Source organism: Alexandromys fortis, unplaced genomic scaffold (genome assembly GCF_014885135.2).
Source record: "Alexandromys fortis isolate MF-2015 unplaced genomic scaffold, M_Fortis_MF-2015_v1.1 scaffold_1, whole genome shotgun sequence".
NCBI classification, from domain to species: domain Eukaryota; kingdom Metazoa; phylum Chordata; class Mammalia; order Rodentia; family Cricetidae; genus Alexandromys; species Alexandromys fortis.
In genome coordinates this window covers 25,266,896-25,286,765 of record NW_026067927.1, presented here as the reverse complement: position 1 = coordinate 25,286,765, position 19,870 = coordinate 25,266,896, and the positions used below count along the sequence as shown (strand labels likewise).

Below are 19,870 nucleotides of genomic sequence, written 5' to 3'. Positions count from 1 at the left end.
TGAGCTTTCTGTTCACAGCTAGCCATTATTGGATTAGCTGAATTGCAGCCTGAAAGTCATTTCAGTAAATCACACACACACACACACACACAATGCACACACACACACACATACATATAAAGAGATTCATGAGTTCTGTGACTCTAGAGAAACCTGACTAGTACACCTTGCAAAATTTGAGATGAACAGTGGTAGAGGTAGCTGGGGAGAAAAGTAAGCATTATGACTTCAGGGTTTCTGGCTTAGAGAACTAAATAGGTAGAGGTGTGATTAAACAAAGTGAAAAATTAGGAGTGTGGATTATGACCTGGAATTGATTAGGCGTAAGCATTGCTACTTGGAAGCTTGTCTGACTGCCTTTCCATCTCCAAACCAGATCATGCTCCTTGGTAATTGATCTCAACCCCATCCTGTGCTTTTCCTTGATAGATTTTGTTGTGTTCATGTTCCTAATTACTGTGTTTAAAAATCTACCTTCTTTTTAGTGTTGGCACTAGAGGAAATCCTATTTATATTTGACTATCTCAAACCTTTTGTTTTATACCTAGTGTCTTAGTTAGGGTTTCTATTGCTGTGAAGAGACACCATGACCATGGCAACTCTTATAAAGGGAAACATTTAATTAGGGTGGCTTGTATTTTCAGAGGTTTAGTCCATTATCATGGTGTGATATGGTGGCATGTAGGCAGGCATGGTGCTGGAGAAGGAGGTGAGAGTCTTACATCTCAACCTTTGGGCAACAGGAAGTGGTCTGAGACATTGGTGTGACTTGAACATATATGAGATCTCAAAGGTCACCCCCACAGGGACACACTTTCTCCGAGTAGGCCATACCTACTCCAACAAAGCCACACCTCCTAATAGTGACACTCCCTTTGAGCTTATGGGGGTCAGTTATTCAGACTACTACATCTAATTTGATGGTAAATGTTCCCTGATCAGAGAAGCAAAAGTATTATGAGATTAAAAACCTTAAATTTGAACTGTATGTGATGATTACCTTTGCCTTTGAGAGAGACAGAGGCTGAGTTCAAGGCTAGGTCTCATCTACATAGTAAGATCCTTTCTCAAAAATAAGAACAACAAAAAAGTAAAATTGTAAATTTGTTGTGTCAATAGTTTACATGTGCAAGGTACTTGTCTTCACTCAGTTGGTAAGAATTCTGTGCTTGCTGCAGAGTGGGGAATTATGGTAAACTGGAAAAACAGTCTCAGTTGAGATTACTGATGAGAGAATGTGTAAATGGATTGTTTTAGTTCAGACTGGGTAAGGAAAGAATAAAACTATGAGAGACTCAAACCAAATGAGATATTTATATATTGTTATTTTTTGTAAGGTTTAAGAAGTTTGTGGGTGGGTGGGGTTGAGATGGATTTGCTAAAGATGCCAGGGATATACATCACGAAACAGTGAATGATGGAAGAGAAACAAAGCTTCCTGAGAGGGTGTGTGTGTGTACACTCTGTGTATCTGGATGCAAAACATCCTAGGTAAATATATTACCTGAGCCAACATGAGCCTTTCTTCTGTACAATGCTAGAACTGTGAACACTGCATAATTTGAATGAGTAAAATTGTAAGTTATGGACTTTGAGTACCTTTTGTGCACATTTGTTTGTTTTTTGGGGTGGGAAATCCTTCCCCCTTCTCCCCCACCCCACCCCAAACAAGGTTTCTCTCTGTGTTTTTCCTTGGCTGTCCCGGAACTCGCTCTTTAAACCAGGCTGGCCTTGAACTCATAGAGATCTGCCTCCTCTGCTTCCTGACTGCTGGGATTAAAAGTGTGCACCACCAACCGTCAGGCTTGTACATACGTTTTTTAAAAGAATTTTTTATTGCATATATGAACTCATAGAATCTGTGACAGCATGCGCAAGTTTTGCACAAGTGTATGTCAGAATTCTAGAAATGTGTGTGGACACTGCTAAGAAAGGGGGGAAAGTCAGTTTTTTTTTTTTTTTTTCTTCAGTGCGTGACAGTAAGTCTGCCAGTCACACTCTGAGGCAGGTTACATCCTCAGGAGCAGGACAACACAAAAGTACTCCATGGCTTTTTTTGTTTTAGGAAAGAGAATATAAAGTTGGGTGGTTGAGGGTAAGGATCTGGGAGGGGAATGTATATGTGATCAAGTATGACCTTTTTAAAAAATAATAAAATAATTTTTGTTGCATTTAGTTTGTGGGGTGGCGTGTGTTGGTGCATTTATGCCATGTCTTGTGTATAAAGGAGATGAGAGCACAGCTGAAGGGATTTGTTTTCTTCATGCATGGGTCCTAGAAATTGAATGCTAGTTAGTCATTGTTGGCTGCAAGTGCTTTACCCAGGTAACCATCTTGCCAGCCCACATTTTTTATTGGTCATCCAACCCTTTCACTCTGAAATATCTTTACCCTTTTAAAAAATTACTTTTATTTATATGTGTGTATGTGCCTGTATTTGGGCGCATGTGTGCCACTGCATGTGTGTAGAGACCAGCAGACAGCCTACAGAGTAGGCTCTCTTCTTGTACCATTTATGTCCTAGTAACTGAACTCAATCTTCAGGCTTGGTAACAAGAGCTTTTACCCAGTGAGCAATCTCACCAGCTCTACGTTTAGTTTCAGGGCCAGGTGTGGTGGTGTACACTTTTAACCCAGCACTTGGAAGACAGAGACAGGCAGATCTCTGTGAGTTCAAGGCCAGCTTACTCCACATGAGTCCTGTAGGCCAGCCAGCCCATGTACAGTAGAAACCCTATTTGAAAACAAAAACAAAAAATCTGCAAAACTAAACTCAAATTTTAATTTTATTTAATTAGCATATACAATATTAGGTTTCTTTATCCATTTTCATACTTAGATTTGACTGATGACCCGTCACAGCTTCCTGCTCCCCCCATCTTTCCATTCCCATATCTTTTTCATATCTTGTGTTCTACTACCTTCTTTGATCCTCTTCTATGAAGTCTCTTTTTATGTCTCTCATGAACCCCTTTCTGGTTTCCTGGCTTCTATAATATTCCCACATAAATGCACATATATAAAAATTAAAAGCTAGAGTTCGCATCTGAAAGAGACCATGTGTTGTTTGTCTTTCTGAGCCAGAGTTATCTCATATAATACAATTTTTCAGTTCTATTCATTTTCCTTGTTTGAGTCAAATTCCATTGTGTATTTGTACCACATTTTAAAAAATTGGTTCATCTCTTGAGGGAGCTTTAGGTTGATTCTGTTTCCTGGCTATTGTGAGTACAGAGGAGCAATAATTGCATGGATGCTCAAGTCTCTGCTGTGTTAGGGAGTCCTTTGGGCATATTCTGTATTGTCCTTGTAGCTTTTTTGAGAATGCTCCACAGGGATTTCCGTAGTGACTACACCAGTTTACACTGTTATCAATAGTGATTAAGTGTTACCTTTTCCAGTGTCCGTGCCAGCACTGCTTTCTTGATGATAGATATTCTGAAGTGTACAATAGATTCTCAATGTAGCTGAACTTTCCAGATGGTAGAGGCAATTATTTCTTTTGAGATTTCTATTCAGTTCTGTAGTCAGTGCTTTGATTAGGTTGTTTTCTTGTTGCTGTTTTTTGTTTTGTTTTGTTTTGTTTTGTTTTAAGTTCTTTGTGTAATCCGATTATTTTCTGTCCTGCTTATAGTGGGCAAAGATTGTCTTTATTTTGTAGCTTGTCCCTTCATTTGACCAACTATTTCCTTTGCCGTTTTTCCAGCGTCGACCATGTCTCCTGAGTGCCTGATCGTCCTATTCAAACAGTCCTTGTTATGTCAATATTTTGAAGTATTGGCCTTCCTTCACCCCGCTGGGCAGTACCAGAATATCTACCACCTCTTAAGCAAAGGGCTTGATCCATTCGGATCTTTGTGCATGGCTAGAGATAAGGATCTCGGTTCATCTTGTGTGTAGACGTGGAGTCTTTCTGGTTCTGTTTTTGAACAGGCTGGCTTTTCTTCCTTAGTTTTGGCATCGTAGTTAGAAGTCAGAGGGCAGTAGTTGTGTAGGTTTACATTTGATTTCTGCTCCGTGGATCTGTCTGTTTTTGTCTCAGACCATATTGTTTGTCACAATGACTGCAGTGTGACTTGAAATGAGCATTGTTCTTTTTCTGAGGATTGCTTTGGCTGTCTGAAGCCTTTTGGGCTTCCAAATTAATTTTAAGGTAAAGTTGTTTATTTCTGTGATAAATGATGTTAAAATTTTGATTGGAAATCTCTAGATTGCTTTTGCTTACCTGCATTTTGAATTGATAAGGAAGGATGGAAGCTGCACTTCTGTTGGAGAGCAGGGTGAATTCTTTATTTTAGTTAATGTTTGAAGAGGGACCTGGAGATACGCAACCAGTATGTTCCTTAAATATTCTTCAGTTGTTGTTGTTTCGGTACACTTGAAATCACAATTCAATTTTTGCTCTATCAGTAATTTTATACATAGCAAATACCGGTTTAAATTTTTTTTTAGTTATAAGGTATTAACATTTTTAATTCAAAGGACGAAATTTGTGAGACAGAACTCGTGAGACAGTAAAGAACATAAATATTTGTTACTGTAATAATGGTGATAATTGTATCAAACCTATGGCTTCATGCTCTGTGCCCAGCATAGATGTGCTTGAAAACCCCAGTGGTGGGTGGGAATGCTGAAGAAATGGCTCAGAGGTTAAGAGCACTGGCTGCTCTATCAGAGATCCTGAATTCAATTCCCAGCAACCACATGGTGGCTCACAATCATCTGTAATGAGATCTGGTGCCCTCTTTCTGGCCTGCAGGCTGAACATTATATACATAATAAAACGAGAGAGAGAGAGAGAGAGAGAGAGAGAGAGAGAGAGAGAGAGAGAGAGAGAACGAGAACCCCTTATGGTTCTATAACCCAAATTAATTATGCTGACATTGTGTCATAAAACATGCGCGCACACACATGCAAACTTTATTTGTCTGGTTGGATGGTTTTTCGAGACAGGGTTTCTCTGAGTAGCCTTAGCAGTTCTGGAACTCATTTAGTAGGCCAGGCTGGCCTTGACCGCTTCTGTTTTATTTTCTTATCCTGTTTGTCTCTATTCAAACTTATTTTTTACATTAGTCAGAGAAATAGGGCTTAAGGTGTATTTGGGTCACAAAAGAGAGACTTTAAAAATAGGTCATTAGCCAGGCATGGTGGAGCGTGCCTTTAATTCCACCACTCAGGAATCAGAGGCAGGCAGATCTCTATGAGTTCAAGGCCAGCCTGGTCTACAAAACAGGTTCCAGGACTGCCAGGGCTGTTACACAGAGAAACTTGGTCTTGAACAACAAAAATAAAAAACAAATAATATTGTGTACCACTACTTACATATTGATTTTAATACAAGTTTAATTAAGAGTTCAGAGAAAATTCCCTTTTAATACTGTCTTCAAGATACCTACAATTTTCTATTAAAACTTCTAACATTGTATGACCTTGTTTTGATATACTGCTTGCAGTTTGTTATACTTATTTTATAATTATTACTTGCAGTGCTGTTTCTTTATTTTCCTTTTTTAATGAAAAGCAGTGTGTTTATCTCATATGTTGCTTGAGTATTTGTTTACTTCTGCTGGACTCAGGTGAGAATAACCTTCCAAAATTAGGAAAATGATTTGTCCTTGATCTTCGTGCTTGACCAAGGAATCCAGTGGATGACTTGGTGATTGGTTGAAATGATTTAAAATGATTGAGGAGTATTACTTGGGGCTGTGTGGAAAAAATGAGTTAGTAAAGAATTGAACTGCTGATGGGTGAGATGACGGCCCAGTGGTAAAGGCGCTTGCTGCCAAACCTGATGACATGAGTTCAATCTCTAGGACCTATTTGGTGGAAGGAGAGCCTGTAACCTACATATGAACATGCTGGCCTGTCCTCCCGTCTATGTGCCAAGTGTTGTGACACACTCTCTTAATCCTATTAGGCAGAGGTAGGTGAATCCTCATGAGTTTGAGACCATTCTGGTCTATGTAGTAAGTTCCAGGCCTAACTAGGGCTACATAGTGAGATCCCATCTCAAGAAACAAACAAAACCAAAAATGAACTGGGGAAATGCTTCCGCAGGTAAAAGCAGGAAGCTGAGGGCGTACATCTTGAACCATAAGCATGAAGCAGAGAAAGCAAACTAGAGATGGCGTAGTCTTTAAACTCTTAAAACCTTTCTTCCAATGGCATACTTCTAAGCCTCCCCCAAATGCCCAGGACTATAGACGATATCTCCTTCGAATCACCACACCTGTTGAGTCTGTGTTTGTATCTGTTGTTCACAAATAGATGTCACAAGTCCAGCAACAGTTGCGAGAAAGGCAGACCTTTCTCCACCAAATCATCTGTTTTGTTTTGTTAAAGATGAGTTTGCTGTATTATTGTGGGTCTGTTTTCCAGGACTCTGTTTTTGATTCAGTGAGAAATAATTACAAGCTCGTTCTTTTTAAACTTTGAACCTGGTTGCAAATTGCAGCTTTTAAGCAGTGTTAGTGTTTGAAAAGCCCCCAAGTCCTATAAGTAGCTATTGTTTACTTCGGCAGTTCTCTCAAGTCCTTGCTTTAATCTGAAAAGTACATTGTCTCTTGCTCTTTATCTTTTAATAACCCAACTTGGCTTCATACTGACTCGTGCTGAAATTGTTTTTAAGATCCTAGCCACCCCAGAGGTCCCATGGGATTGCTGCTTAGGCTGACTCCTCCAGTGTGACCCTGTGGTGGCCTGCTGTCTTGTGCTGCTTAGATACTGTATACTAACTTTTGTATGTGTCTACTTAAAAAAAAAAAAGAAAACAAACTATCTTTATTCATTTTACATACCAATCCCAGTTCTCACTCCCTCCCCTCCTCCCATCTCCTCCATCTACCCCACACCCCACACTCCTATCCACTCCTCAGAGAGGATAAGGCACACCGCTTAGGGGAAGAACCAAGGCCCTCCCTACCATATCTAGGCTGAGCAAGGTATCCGCCCAAAGAGAATAGATTCCAAAAAAGACAGTATGAGCAGCAGGGATAAATCCTGGTCCCACTGCCAGTGTCCCCACATTCTGCCCCAGCCATACAACTGTCACCCACATTCAGAGGGACTAGTTTGGTCCTGTGCTGGTTCTTTCCCTGTCCTGCTGGAGTTGGTGAGCTCCCATTAGCTCAAGTAAACTGTTTCAGTGGGTGTCGGCATCATGGTCTTGACCTCTTTGCTATATTCTCACATATCATGGTATAGAAGTGATGATAATTGCTTTATCTCACATCCCATTTCCTTGGTCTTTCTTTTATTCATCCTTTTTTTTAAAATGTTTTTCAAGATAAATTTAACCCCTTATAACTGTTATGACTATATAATAGCTACAGTGGTTGGCTTTGCTAGCTTGACACATGTGACCTGGTAGGCATATGTCTGTGTTTTTCCTAGTGAAATTTCATGATGCCTTTGTTATGGTTTTGTCTGGTATAAATAGTAACTGTTTGGGTCTTGTGTAGTGGTATCGCACTGCAGTTAGAATTTGCCTTTTCTTGATGACTAATAGCACAAAATAGTGTTCATGCCAGTGGGTATTTGCAATGAGAACAACTGTGGTTTTTTTCCCCCTGCCTTATGGCTCTCTTTGTATTTAACTTATTTAAAAATTTATTTTCTTTGAATCTACAATTTTTTGTCTTTCCAAGTTTGGAAAATTGTTGTGAATTATTTTTTTCTGCTCCATTCCTTTTCTTTCTGGTGCTCTGGTTTACATGTATGTTTGATGTTTTAATACTGTTCCAAGCACATCCTCCCACCTCTAGCTCCACCCCCACCCCCCATTTTAAGGTCTGTGGTCAGGTTTATGTACATTGCTATCTTCTGTCTTGCTATTAATCATATCAGGACCCAGCACTTGGGAGGCAGAGGCAGGCGGATCTCTGTGAGTTCGAGACCAGCCTGGTCTACAGAGCTAGTTCCAGGACAGGCTCCAAAGCCACAGAGAAACCCTGTCTCGAAAAACAAAAAAAAAACAAAAACAAAAACAAAAAAATCATACCAGGAAATAGTCAAGTTATTTTTGGCTCCAAGATTTGGTTTATTTTAGTCTGTTGTTTAGGCTGCTATAATAAACTACCTTACACCGAGTAATTTATTTTGTAAACAACATTTATTGCTTAAAATTCTGGAGACTGAGAAGTCAGAGATCTGGGCATCAGCAAGTTTGGTCTCTGGTGAGAGTTCTTCATAGATAATGCTGTGTGTCCTCTTCTGGTAATGGTTCTCCTCTCCCTGGGACACGGGTTTTACAGGCACTAACCCTATTTCTAAAGGGAGGCTTCTGTGATCTAATCACTACTCAAAGGCCTCACTCATACCCATCCCATTGGAAAGTACCTTTCAACAAAGGAGAAACATAGACAGAAACAACCAGACGCTCCCAGTTCTTGTTCTTTTTCTTCTTCCCAAGACTTTCTATTTTTCCTTTAAAACAAGCTGTTTTTTCTTTTTCTCCTTTTTCATCCTGAGCATGTTAACAGCTGGTTTGATTTCTGTATTGCCAATTGTATTTTCCTGTTTCTTAATTCTTTTTGTCAAGTCTTTGTTAGTTATAACTGGAAAATTGTGCAAAATATAGATTTTAAAAATCTCAATAACATTTAGTTTCTGATGACCATTTTAGTGATTTTTTTTTCTGTGCTGATGATTGCTTTGGCCCATGCATTCATTTGTTTCTGCTGAAATACATCCTTAAAACATTCTTTGATAAAGTCTATTTTTAGTAAATGATTAGTTTTTACATGCTTTGATACTGTCTCCTTTTCTTCTCAGTCTTACTGCTTTCCTTGGGCATTCAAGTTTGAGGTTGGCAGTTACTACACCAGTAATTTGACCTGTACCCACCATGGTTTTTGTCATTAGTTGTTGAGAGTGGATGTCCAGTAACAAATATCACTTGTTGGTTAGTGCCTCTCCTCCCTAGTAGCTTTTTGCATTGCATCTTCTATTGATTTTCTAAATGTAAAGTAATGTTTAGCCTTCTTAAATGGTGTACATTTTCATTTCAACAATACTCTTTTTAACTCTGGCAAACTACTAGATCTCTGCAAAGAGGGTGTTCCACTGTTTCTTTTTTTTTTTTTTTCTTCTTCTAGTGATTATGGCTTCTCCTTCCTTATAAAAATCCCTATTTACTAACAAAAATAAGATGCTGCCAGGTTCATGAGGTGGGTCATAGGTCAGTGGGTAAAAAGCACTTATGCAAAGATTGGCAGCTTGAATTGGCTCTCCTGAGCCTACTTTAAGTGGGAGGAGAGAACCAGTAGTGTGAAGTTTTCCTCTGACTTATACATGTGTGCCCTCTCACCCCCACTCTAATGACCAACAAGTAAATGCTGCTGTTCATGGAGTTGCATCACCCATAATAAAATCATGGTACTGTTAATTTTGTTTTATATCTTAGAATTTTGTGGCCTCATTTTTATTAGGAAACTTAATATTTATCTTTTTCATCTATTTTCTGTGCAGATTAGCTTTTTTATTTTTATTTTATTATTGTTTGTACTCATCCCAACTCCTTGGACCCGAATCTAAAGAAGGGAGGTTTTCAACCTTCCTAATGCAGTTCAGTACAGTTAATACTTTAATCTAGTTCAGGTTGTGGTGGTCCCCAACCATAAAATTATTTTGTTGCTACTTTATAACTATAATTTGTTAGTTACGAATCATAATGTAAACATCTGATATGCAACCCCTGTGAAAGAGTAATTCAACCCCAAGGGGGTCAGAACCCTCTAGTTGGAGGCCCACTGGTCTAGAGTTCCTTTTAGAGTTTCTAGGTCTTCTGTGGGATGTGGGAGGAGTGTTGCTGATTCGGAGAGATCGTTAAGAACTTGGTCTAGATCATTGTCCAGAATTTCCCTCCTTCTCTCTTGCCTTCTACCCAGACTGTGATGTCTTCTAAGCTCAGGGAACAGGTGGTATCCTGTTTTCTTAACTTCCTTAGTGTGAGAGGGGTGTGGTCCAGTCTGTAATTAAGCAGCAGGCTTGGCGAACGCGGCTTGTGCTGATGAGTTGTTTAGGAACTAGAAGGAGCCTTGACTGAGGGATTGCCTCCATCAGTTGTCTCATAGGCAAGTAAGTCTGTTGGGCATTTTATTAATTGTTATTATTAACTAATTGCTGCTGTGAAGGGACCTACCTAGCCAACTCCCACTGCGGATGATACCACCCCTGAGCGGGTGGTCTTGGGGTATATAAGACAGCAGATTGAGCAAGCCATGGGAGAGCCAAGTCAGTAAGCAGTATTCCTCCATGGCTTCTGCTTTAGTTCCTGCCCCAGCTTTCCTTGATTGAGTAATTGATGGAGTATTTACCTGAAGTGTAATGTAAAATAAACCCTTTCTGCCTAAAGTTAGTTTAGGTCATAGTATTTGTGGAGAGCAAATCAGGATGTTCCTGTTGTTCACCTGGGAATGAGCACACAGAGTCACAACCTGTATTCTTCTGGGAGCTAGGTTGGGGCTGCTCCCTTCAAATGGCACAGGGTGTGTGTGGGCCTTCTTACCAGTCCTCAGCCAGCCTGCAGATGCTTCTTGCTGTTCTGTCACCTTTGCCTCACTCATAGTAGCTCTTATTAGTAATATTCCTTGGAATTGTCATCAACTGAAAGTTATTAGCAGGGAATGGCCCGCTATTTACCTAAGCTTTGTCTTTTCTTGGAATTCTGTATTTGTATATGTAAACTTGAAAATCATTTTCTTCTGGATTAAGAATTGGATTGGAATGTGCCTTGAAATGTACTGTTTGTATGCGAAACTTTGACAGGGATCATCTAAAACCAGCAGAAAACACAGGTATTTATGTTATGAATCCTAATAGTAGCAAAATTACACTTTATGAAGTAGCAACAGAAATAATTTTATTGTTGGAGGTCACTACAACATGAATTATATTAAAGGGTCACAGCACTAGGAAGGCCGAGAAACGCTATTTTAGAAAAACATTTGTTGTCAAGTTATTTAGATACATATGCCTAGAGATTTGCAACATTGTTTTTGAGCATTGCCGTAAAACTTTTATTAATATTGTGTAGTTTTTATGACTAATACACCGTTCCTGTTCTCAGCTGGCTATTGCTGGAAGTCAATTACAATTGGTTTCCTTAATATCCAGTTATCCTTCAAAACTACCTAGCTAATTTTAAATGCTTTGAATAGTTTCTATGGTTCTATATGTATATAATTTACCAGTTACAAATGGATACATTACTTTTTAATATTTTACTGGTTATTTTTTGTTTTATATTAAGTTTTATAGGATCTCCAAAACAATGTTTAACACAAGCAGCTCCTTGTTCTTGTTTGTAGTGGACAATGGCTTCGCTGTTGTTCACAGTTATTGTTTTGTGTGGGGGTTATATTGGAGTTGGGGGAAAAAGAATACTATATTAACTAATTTCCTTTTATTACTTTACTGAATGTTTTGTGAGGAATGATGACTGAACGTTATCAAATGACATTTAAAATCTTGATACAATTATAGTCAACATAGACATTTGACAGTTGGATTCAGTTTACTGTTTTTTAGTTTTTGCACTTACAGGTATATTATATTTATTTCTGTTTTAAACCTTCCCAGCTTCTGTTGGTGTTTATAAGATTTTGAAAATTGTGTATTGTCCTAGAAAGTCTTTATTATCAGCTTGATAAAGCCTAGAGTCATCTAGAATTGACTTAGCCCAGGACCTCCTGCCCAGAGATTAATGTGATATTGCTCACTCCTATTATCAGTTATCAGCATAGCAGTTAGCATGCTGTATCACTGAAGAAAATATTTCCCAGACTGAGGTAGCTCAGTGGGGAAAGTTCATATCTACAAACTTGAAGGCCTGCATTGAGATCCCTGGTGGCTTTTGTCTGTCACCCCTGTGGTAGGGTTTTAGTAAAGGCGGATCCTGGGGGTTTCACTATCCAGCCTCTCTGTCTAGTAAAATGGCCTACTCTAAGTTCTGTGAGAGACCCTGTCTTGAAAAATAGAGAGGATGGACACCATCCTTTGCCTTCAGTAACCATAGACTCTGAAGAGTACTTTTGATTTGCATTTTCCTCATGGTTAAGAATTTTGAACACTTTGTTTTTATTGGCCTTTTGTATTTCTTTTGAGAACTGTGTTCAGTTATATAGCACAGTTTTGATTGGTTGCTTGTGTTATTGTGTTTTAGTCTTTATATAATTCCAGTTAATAATCTGTTGGATTATAGCTGGCAGTGATTCATTATGTAGATTGCTTGATTAACTGTTTTCTTTGCTGTATGGAAACTTTTTTTTTTTTTTTTTAATTTTCTAAAGGTTCCATTTGTCTTTGCTGGTATTAGTTCCTGAGTGTCTGGAGCAAGGCCTTGCCTAAGCCAGTATCTTGAAATGTTTTATTTACTTTCTCCTCAAGCAGTTCAGAGTTTCAAGTCTTACGTTATAATATATAACGTTTTATATATTTGATATAGTTGAGGTTGAATTTTGTATGTCGTGAGAACAAATATTTAGTTTCACTCTTCATGTAGACATTCAATTTTACTAAATGCTATTTGTTAAAGAGGCTGTCTTTTTTGCCTTGGGTATTTTTTTGGCATCTTTGTAAAAAGACAAAAAAACAAAAACCGGTGGCTGTAGCTCCATGAATTGTATCCGGATCTCCCATCTATTGCATTGGTCGATGTGTTGTTGTTTGGTTAGTGCCATCCCCTTGCCTTACTAAGGCTCTGTAATGCAACTTCAAATTATGTATAGTGATCCAACATTATTTTTGCTCAGGATTGTTTTGAAGGTCTGTCTTAATTACCTTACACTTTGCTAGGACAAAATACCTGGCAAAAGCAACTTAAGGAAGGGATAATTTGTTTTGGTTCACAATTGAGGGTTATAGCCCTTGCCTAGTGAAGCCATGGCAGTAGGAGTTTGAGGTGGCTGGTGAAATTGCATCCACAGTTAGGATCCAGTCAAGTTGAAAATAAGCATCATGCTGAGTGAGATTTTTTTTTTAATGTTTTGTCAGCATTTTGCCTGCACCGCATGCTTTTCTGGTGCCCATGGAGGCCAAAAGAGGGTATAGGTCCCCTAGAACTGGAGTTAAAGACAGTTGTGAGCTGCCATACTCTTAACTGGTTAGCCATCTCCAGCCCCTGTGTGAAATTCTTTTAAATTTCACATTTAAGATGGATGTTTCAGTTTTTATGAAGAGTGGCATTGGAATTTTGATGGAGTTTACATTGAATCTCTAGGTTACTTTTAGTTAGGAGAGTCATTTTACAGAATTATTTCAATCCATGAGTATGGAAGGTCATTCTGTCTTCTCCTGTCTTCAGTTTTAAATAGTTTTTGTTCTTTAAAAGATTTTATTTATTATGTATACAATGTTCTGTCTACATGTATACCTACAGGCCAGAAGAGGGCATCAGATCTCATTACAGATGGTTTGAGCCACCACGTGGTCGCTGGGAATTGAAATCAGGACATCTGGAAGAACAGTCAGTGCTCTTAACTACTGAGCCATCATCTCTCCAGTCCCCCAGTGTTGAATGTTTTAAAGTTTCCTGGGTTGCTTGCTGACAATTCTGAATACCTGAGTTCATGACCAAAGATCCACATGGCAGAAGGAGAGAACTAACTCCTACATGTTGTCTTTTAACCTCTACCTACACACACAAAGATACATAAAAATAAATGCATAAATGAAACTAATGTAGAACACTTTACTTTGGTTTGTAACTGGAGGTTTCTCTCTCACCTGCCAGTTCCCCCAATAACCACTCTGAGGCTGATATTAATTACAAACTGTTTGGCTGATGGCTTAGGCTTCTTACTAACTAGCTTTACATATAAATTAACCCATTTCTAATAATCTGTATATCACCACGTGACCTCGTATTACCTCACATCTTGCTTCTTTGGCAACTGCTCTTGTCTCCCAAACACTGCCTTCTTTTTCCCTGTATTTTTCTTTGTATTTCCTGCCTAGCCATATTCTGTCCTGTCAAAGGTCAAAGCAGCTTCCTTATTAACCCGTGGTAATAAAACATATTCACAGCATACAGAGCGGCATCCCCCATCATTGGTTAGTTGTTTTTATTTTTTTTTCAAGGTATATATGTATGTGTGTATATATTCACCTTGGCTATGAATAGGATTATTTCCCTGATAGCTTTCTTAATATAGGAAGGCTACTTGGTTTTGTATGTTAATTTTGTATCTTGCCACTTTTCAGAGCTTATCAGTTCTAAGTCTTCTGGTGGAGTCTTTGGGGTCTTTCTTTCATATTCATATATAAATTATACTTTGCAAGTAAAGATAGATTGACTTCTTCCCTATTTGTGTCCATTATGTTTAATTTTTGTCTTACTCTCTTGCTAAGACTTCCAGTACCATATTGAATAAGAGTGAGTTGAGGAGAAGATAGCTTTGTCTTACTCTTGGTTTTAGTGGAAATGCTTTTTGAGTCTTTTACACCATTTAGTATAATGTTGTCTATAGGTTTATTATATATAGTATTTACTGTGTTGTGTTAAATTCTTTATACTCTGAGTTTCTTCAAGACTTTTATCATGAAACAGTACCTTCAGAAGCCTTTTCTCCCTTTTTTGGGATGATCATGTGGATTTCTGTCCTTGTCCATTTATATAATTTGTAATGTTTATTATAACTAGCCATCCCTGTGTCTCTGGAATTAAGCCAACTTGATCATGATAATCTCCTTGATGTTTTCTCAAATTCAGTTTGTAAATATTTTCCTGAGTGGTTTTTTCCCCCTTTCCTTCCCCTCTTCTTCCTCCACCCCCCTTATTTTTGTATCTTTGTTTATTAGTTACTGTTCTGTTACTGTGAAGACGCCAAGACGAAGGCAACCCTTTAGAAAGCCTTTGCTTAGTTTCATAAGTTGGTCCGTTATCATCATGGCAAGGAGTATGGTTGCACATGTGGTGCTGGAGAAGTAGCTAAGAGTTTTACATCCTGATCCGCAGGCAGGTCAGCAGAGTAGACTGGACCTGGCATAGACTTTTGAAATCTCAAAACCCACCCCCAGTGTTGTAATATGAGCGGCGGGGCTTTGTCCCCAGCACCCCGGCCGCCTGGTGGCTTATGCCCTGAAATAATTACACGGACACTGTTTAATTTTAAACATTGCTTGGCCTACTAGCTCTAGCCTCTTACGGGCTAATTCTCATATTTTGCCTAACCCATTTCTAATTATCTACATAACACCGGTCTTACCGGGAAAGATTCAGCATGTCTGACCTGGTGGCTTGCTCCATCATGTCTGGCTCTGAGAGGAACTGCATGATTCTGACCTCACTTCTTCTGCCTCCCAGCATTTTGTTCTGTTTACTCCACCTACCTATGTTCTTACCTATCAGGGCCAAGGCAGTTTATTTAACCAATGACCTTCCTCCATCACCCCAGTGACAAACTTCTGCCAACAAGGCCTTACTTCCGAATCCTTCTAATCCTTTGAAAGAGTTTCACTCCTTGGTGACTTAAGCATTCAAGTATATGAGCCTATTGGGGTCATTCTTCAAACCACCACGTATGTCTATCAGAGAGATTGGCCTGTAGCACGATTAATAAAAACCCAGAGACAGAAATTGGCGTCTCCAGACAGAAAAGGTCGGGAAAGCAAAACAGCCAGCTACTGGCTCTTACCTCTACCTCAATCTGAAATGGCTATCCAGCCTCCAAGAATCTCAGAATGAGACTGTGTGTCAGAGCTGTCTCCTCCCATTTTATATTTTTCTCTAGGGCTGGGATTAAAGGTGTGCACCACTACTGCCCGTTTCTCTGGCAAACTAATGTGACTACTGGGATTAAAGGTGTGTGTCACCACTGCCTGGTTTGTAAGGATGATCAGTGTGGCTGTTTCACTCTGAACTTCCGGCAAGTTTTATTTATTAAACTACAAATGAAATATCACTACATTGGCCTATAGTTTTGTTTTTTAATGTCTTTATCTGTTACTGCTGTCAGAATTTATACTGGCTGATAATAAGTTGATACTGTTCTGTCCTTATTTTATGTAAGAGTTTGGGAAACATTTGTTTTTGAAGTTTCTGTAGAATTCATCTGTCAATCTCTTTGAATTTAGACTTTGATTAGTTAACTTTTTTTTTAAAGCTAAGCAATTGTTATGTTTATTTATAATGGTGGTGTGTGATGGTCAGAATAGTTTATGGGAGGTTAGCTTTTTGTTCCTTTATGGGGGTCCCAGCACCTTTACCTGGTGAGACATCTCACTAACGGATTTTTGTTTGTTTGTTTTGTTTTTTTAATTGCTGTTTCTATCTCACTACTTCTTATAAATCTGTTTGAAATATTCATCTTTTGGTTTTATTTTGGTAGGTCATACCTGTTTAGAAGAAATTATTCATTTTCTTTTAGATTTTCCAATTTAGTAGACTGCATAATATTTTTAAAAGGTTTGTCATTGTTACCTTTTGAATTACATCGGAATATGTTGTAAAGGCTTCCTTTCATTTCTCATTTTTAAAACTGAGCCTTTTTTTCTTTTGGTTAGCTTGGCCAAGGGTTAACAAATCTTAATCTTTTCAAAGAAGTAACTTGGCATTAGTGATGTGTATTATCATTAATTCCTAATTCATCAATTTCGGCTCTGATCTTATTTCTTTCCACTTACTGATGGTAGGTTTTTCTTGTTCTTGTTTTTCCAAAGCCCTAAGGTATATTATGAAGTTATTTGATCTCTCAGATTTCTTCTTATTGGCACTTAGAATGTAGTATTGGCACTTTGTGTATATGGACGTCAGAGGACAACTTCTGAAAGGCAATCTCTGGATCCTGAAGTCTGAACTCAGGTTATCAGGCTTGGCTCTGGGTGTCATCTCACCTACTGAGCCATCTCTCCAGCCCTTACATATATATATATATATATAGACAGGGTTTCTCTGTAGCTTTGGTGCCTGTCCCGGAACTAGTTCTTGTAGACCAGAACTCCCAGAGATCCGCCTGCCTCTGCCTCCCGAGTGCGCCTTTAATCCCTTACTAATATTTTTAATGTGCTTATGAGTGATTACTGTAGTTTGCTGGGGATCTAGGTTTTTTTTGCTGGTTAATAGTGCTCTTTATTGCTATGGAATACACTGTAATAACATTTCCGTGACTACCTTACTTAGGAGCTTCAGTTTGGGCTTGGTTCTGACTATGTTTTAGAGTGTTTAGTGATTTGTGTATATCCGACTGTAATAACCTGCCTTTCCTTTGCTCTCCAACAGCTACATGGGAATTGGTCTTTCTGCTCAAGGTGTGAACATGAATAGACTACCAGGTACACTTGCAAGTGAATTACAGTATTGTTAGAGCCTTAGGACTGACATTTCTGGTTAAAATTTTTAAACGATACTGAGGTTTTTCTTTTTAAATTAATCACTTATGAATTCTAAGTGGAAGTTGAGTGGAGTTTAAATGTATTTAAGTTTCATGTTCTTTTGTAGAACATACATAGCATAATATCTATGCTTTGTTTTTCTGTTATTGTTTTGTCCTTTTTAACTTTATATACTTGTATCAACCACTTGAAACATTTTAATTTGACTGGTTCTGTTGTCACCAGTCACATCCTGACCTTTAATCTTTAAGGTGCGTTGTGTGACCTTGTAAGAGTATAGATAAATGACAGAAGTGAGTTCAGGAGTGTGCAGACAGAAGGAACTGATTCTGTCTCCTGATGTTAAAAGTCAGTAGTAGGGCTGGAGAAATGGCTCAGCGGTTAAGAGCATTGCCTGCTCTTCCAAAGGTCTTGAGTTCAATTCCCAGCAACCACATGGTGGCCCACAACCATCTGTAATGAGGTCTCTGGCTAACTGTATAAATAATAAATAAAAAAAAAGTCAGTAGAGGAAATTTTTTAATGTAAAATACAAACTGACCTATACAAAACTACAGGAACTACACTGAGACACGAACATATCAAGCTAGTACTGCTGCCATCTAATTATATTCTTATGTAACTTGATGTGCTTTCCCTGTGTGTTTCTGCTAAAAGTTAAGAGGGTCTTAATTGTAAGAATGTGTGTAAAGAGATCAAAGATTACATGACTTTTACATATGGATCACAGCCTTGAGAAATTTGTGGTAAATGAAAATTATAATCTAGGGCTGGACAGATGGCTCAGTGGTTAAGAACATTGCCTTCTCTTCTAAAGGTCCTGAGTTCAATTCCTGGCAACCACATGGTGGGTCACAACCATCTATAATGAGGTCTGGTGCCCTCTTCTGACCTGCAGGCATACACACAGACAGAATATTGTATACATAATCAATCAATAAATTTTTTTAAAGAATTAATAATCTATTTTACATTAAAGTTTATGTGTGTTATTTATATTAGAGCAAAATTCCTTTGCTATATTAGCTAAAGAAGTAATTGATGGAATAAATGCTCCCACTGTGACTGCTGTGTTTATGTTCATGTTCCTGGTAGGAATCCTTTCTCTTCAGTACTTCTTTTTAGTGTTCTGGGTGGTGAGTTTATTTTCCTTAATGCTTTAGACAACATTTTAATGCTGAAATCTCTTTATAACATAGTTCTTGAGAATGTAGGTGTACATTTGGAGGTTTATATTATGTGTTGTGCTATTCTGGCACAATCTTAAAACATTAGTGAATAAATGACAGCTGAGGAACTTTGTTGTTCATTGTAAATATACTGAACCTGTCTCTCTAGGTTGGGATAAACATTCATATGGTTACCATGGGGATGATGGACATTCGTTTTGTTCTTCTGGAACTGGACAACCGTATGGACCAACTTTTACAACTGGTGATGTCATTGGCTGTTGTGTTAATCTTATCAACAATACCTGCTTTTACACGAAGAATGGACATAGTTTAGGTACTGAGATGTTGTATTGCATGCAAAATGACCAAATATTGTGATTATTTTACTAGTGCTTGATGGTTATATTTATTATGTGGTTCTGTTTGATGAACAGATGCCTTTTTATTCTGTTTATATGGATATTAAGGAAGTGATAAAAATTCATATCCTGTGAATGCTAACAACTTATCTTATGTACAGACGTAACAATAGAAGTGCTGCTTAGTGTTGAGCCATTGATTCTAGTTACAGAGATTCCAACTTTGGTTTGAAAAAATTCTTTACTGGTTATCCAATTCTCTAGTACAATAATATCAGTTCTAAGAATAATGTGGGCAAACAACTCAGTATTTCTAGCAAAAGATCAGAATGAACATAGTTAAATTAGATAGATATGCTAATGGTGACTGCTGAAGGATGGTGTCTGAGTTTGTGGCACAGGACAACTAAATATATAACAGAAACAAAAGACACGGGCTAAAGTGTGTTAATGGAACAAAGGAACATTGCAAGATAATAGGAAATTAAAGACTTTAGCTGAATTAGGTATGCTCATTAGCATTGTGTGTAGTTATTAGTTTTTTTCCTTTAAAAATGTATTTTTATTTTATTTATGGGTGCACATGGACATGTTTGTGTGAATGGATGCCATGTATGTGTGGGTGCTGGAGGAGGCCGGATGAAGGTATGGGATCTCCTGAAGCTAGAGGGACTAGTGGTGTTGAGCTGCCCAGTGTGGGTGCTGGGATCCGAACTTGGATCTTCTGGAAAAGCAGGAAGAGTTCTTAACTGCTGAGCCATCTCTCTAGCCTTCATTTCTGTTTAAATTGCAAGAAATAGGAAAGCTAGTAAGACTAACACTTTTAAAACCTTACATTTTTACCATTGGAAAATTTAATATGCTCATAGCAAATTATTTCTAATGGGCTCAAGTGAAGAGAAGCAAAAACTAAATAACCTTAGAGGGCATAAATAGCTTTACTTGTGGATAGTAGTTTGAAAGTTTGAAAGGCGCCGTCTTATCTATAATGGAATTTCTTAAATGACA

The 19,870-nt window shown here is 38.2% G+C and overlaps 1 protein-coding gene across 2 annotated transcripts in view; it reads left to right on the top strand.

Annotated features, from left to right (window-relative positions):
* Window positions 1–19,870, top strand: part of Ranbp9 (RAN binding protein 9) — a 79,709-nt gene that overhangs the window by 25,936 nt on the left and 33,903 nt on the right. For both annotated transcript variants that reach the window (XM_050143555.1, XM_050143554.1), the window contains exons 3-4: window positions 17,219–17,271; window positions 18,670–18,837. In XM_050143555.1, the coding sequence (XP_049999512.1) occupies window positions 17,219–17,271; window positions 18,670–18,837 (221 nt within the window). The remainder of the gene's footprint in view (window positions 1–17,218; window positions 17,272–18,669; window positions 18,838–19,870) is intronic.